Raw genomic sequence first — 2,541 nt, 5'->3', positions numbered from 1 at the left:
GGGGGTTGGGGGGGGCGTAGTCTTTTTAATTATTATTTCTAAATATACGTTGCAGTGACACTGGCTTTTGCGTCGATCTGTCTAAAACAACCACGTTTCTGCTCGACAATGGGTGGCCGATTCAGACCATCTCGACTATATTTCGAAGTTTGAGCGACTGGTTCATACGCTGGGAGGTAATGTTCTATTTTGGAAGGAAAAGAGAGAAACGTAATTCAGAAACCACACATGAATTACGTGACAGTATAATTTGAATAAAACTCCAGCGCTCAATAATAATTAATCATGACCGTATGCAGTTGCGAACGTCGTAAAACTTTTACCAAAACGAGCTAAAACTGAAGGATCGTACACTTTAAGATATATCCAGGAAACATGTTGGAATGGGAATTATAAGGAGTTTTATACATTTAATTTTATTAGCGTAAATTGTCCTGCCATACATACTTTGTATTTTGATTTAATTTGATCCTAACTACATGTATTACTTGTATTTTTACTCATTCAACTTATCTTATTGTTCTTAAATTAAATTATGTATTTCTGGAAAGCTAAAAGGTGTATTACGTTCTAAGACACTATTGTCGTTTCACTTAATATAATGCATTCTACCCTCCGCTTAACACAGATCTGTTTGTGTTTCCTTGTGTTTGGTCACAGTTGGTCACAATGTGGAAATGTTCGTGTGCTTTTTTTTTTGGGGGGGGGGTGTTGTTGTTGTTGTTGTTATTGTTGTTGTGGTTTTTTTTGCTTTCAATAAATTTATAACATTTTATAATTCCCTGTCATTAGATGAGTCGTGTTTCTGCAAGTGATTTTGGTGTGGTTTGTTTTTTTTTTAATATTTTGTTTTGTTTCGATTATTTAGTTTTTTGGTCCTTTGCTTTTGCGATGATTTTTTTTTGTAGGTTTACACACTAGACGTGTTCAGTAGGTTTACACACTAGACGTGTTCAGTAGGTTTACACACTAGACGTGTTCAGTAGGTTTACACACTAGACGTGTTCAGTAGGAAATTTTGAATTTTGCCCGGGTGGCGGCCGAAGCCTACTCTTATCGATTTTTGACCACTGAGGGATCTTTAAGGTGCACAACTTTCACACGGGACCTCCGATATTTTTCGCTCTTGTTCGAGAAGGCTAAATGTAGATCTTTCCTACCAGAAGAACAGGGGTGTGGCTGAAAGACGGCAGTAAGAAGGAGCCAAGGAGAAGCAGTGGAAAGGCTGCAGAAAGAGTCAAGAGCCCAGAGGAGGGGGCAAAGGGGGTGAGGGGGTGGGGGCAGAAAGGGGAGACAAAAGAAGACGACAGAATATTGCTAGAGAGCAGGAAATGAAAGTGAAAATAGACAATTTTCAAGAAGAACATTTTCCCGTCGCTACCCGGATTCGAACCCGTGACCTTTGAATGAGAGGCGAATACCTTAACCTCTAAGCCGAAAGAGCCTCCTCTGTATAGTGTGAATGTATGCTATATAAATAGTCGCTTTTAAGGACAAGCGGGCTAATCTAAATTTTGTGGGTTTCCAGAAATCTTTACCAACACCAATTATGGGCATTTCCCTACCTATAGGAGAAGTTTGGTTTAATTTGGTGTGTATATTTGTTTGGTTATAAGAAAAACTCTCCTTGTCTTTTAAAGAAACTGAACAAGGGGCAAAGACTTTACCTTCGATTTTCTCAAAACAGCATTTTTCGGGATAGCCCCCTTGTGCCTAAAAGCGGCCAAATGAGATAATTGTATTGTGTCATATAACCATCTTTTGTATTTTTGCTTTAAAGTATCCATATTAAACTATCTACGGTTTCTATTTTTAATTCAGATGACAACAACGACCTAGAAAAGAAAGAGAAAAGTGAGGATATTCTTGAGGAGAAAAATGACCCTTCCTCGCACAAAGAGACACAAGTCGCCACAACCTTGAAATGGTAAGTCTTGAAAACATTTTACCGTACAAGAGTCATTCACGTCAACTATTTAAGAAGGAATACCCTAACCCTATTAAATTGTTGTCAAATATCATAGAAAATCTGTACGTGGTTGGCGGGTGCTCTGGTGTGGTTCGCTTATGCTGCTTCTTGCTGCTGCTTCTTCTTTCCTATCAAACATCTATCGTCCTAATCTTCCCTTCTTCGTGTTTATGTTTGTTACTCTCTTGTAACACCACTAATCGTCTGGCGCTGATATGACCTTATGCAGTTGAGAGCGCCGTAAAACCTCTATTAAAACTAAAAAACTAAAAAATTATCAGAGCGGAGACATCTCCGTTCTGTTATATATGGTATAACTGTTCGTCTCAACAAAGCTTCTTCCTCATGTATCTTTGGGGTATTCAATGCCCAAAGTGACTCACACAAACAGAATATTTTCTAGGTGCCTTTCTTGCTCTCATCTCTAAAACTGACATTATGTGTGGGTTTTTTGGTTGGGTGGTGAGGGGGTTGGCCGAGGGGGTTGCTATTTGTTGTGAGTGTGTGTATGTGTGTGTGTGTGTGTATGTGTGTATGTGTGTGTGTGTGTGTGTGTGTGTGTGTGTGTGTGT

At 39.0% G+C, this 2,541-nt stretch overlaps 1 protein-coding gene across 1 annotated transcript in view; it reads left to right on the top strand.

The window, feature by feature from the left end:
* LOC101854497 overlaps positions 1–2,541 on the top strand; it is a gene marked incomplete in the record, with an annotated part of 65,869 nt that overhangs the window by 25,773 nt on the left and 37,555 nt on the right. Inside the window, 1 exon segment of the mRNA XM_013082763.1 lies at positions 1,822–1,927. Coding sequence (XP_012938217.1) covers positions 1,822–1,927 — 106 coding nt within the window.

The sequence above is a fragment of the Aplysia californica genome, unplaced genomic scaffold (genome assembly GCF_000002075.1).
Source record: "Aplysia californica isolate F4 #8 unplaced genomic scaffold, AplCal3.0 scaffold00192, whole genome shotgun sequence".
Classification (NCBI taxonomy): Eukaryota; Metazoa; Mollusca; class Gastropoda; order Aplysiida; family Aplysiidae; genus Aplysia; species Aplysia californica.
This window is presented reverse-complemented; position numbering and strand designations above follow the sequence as displayed.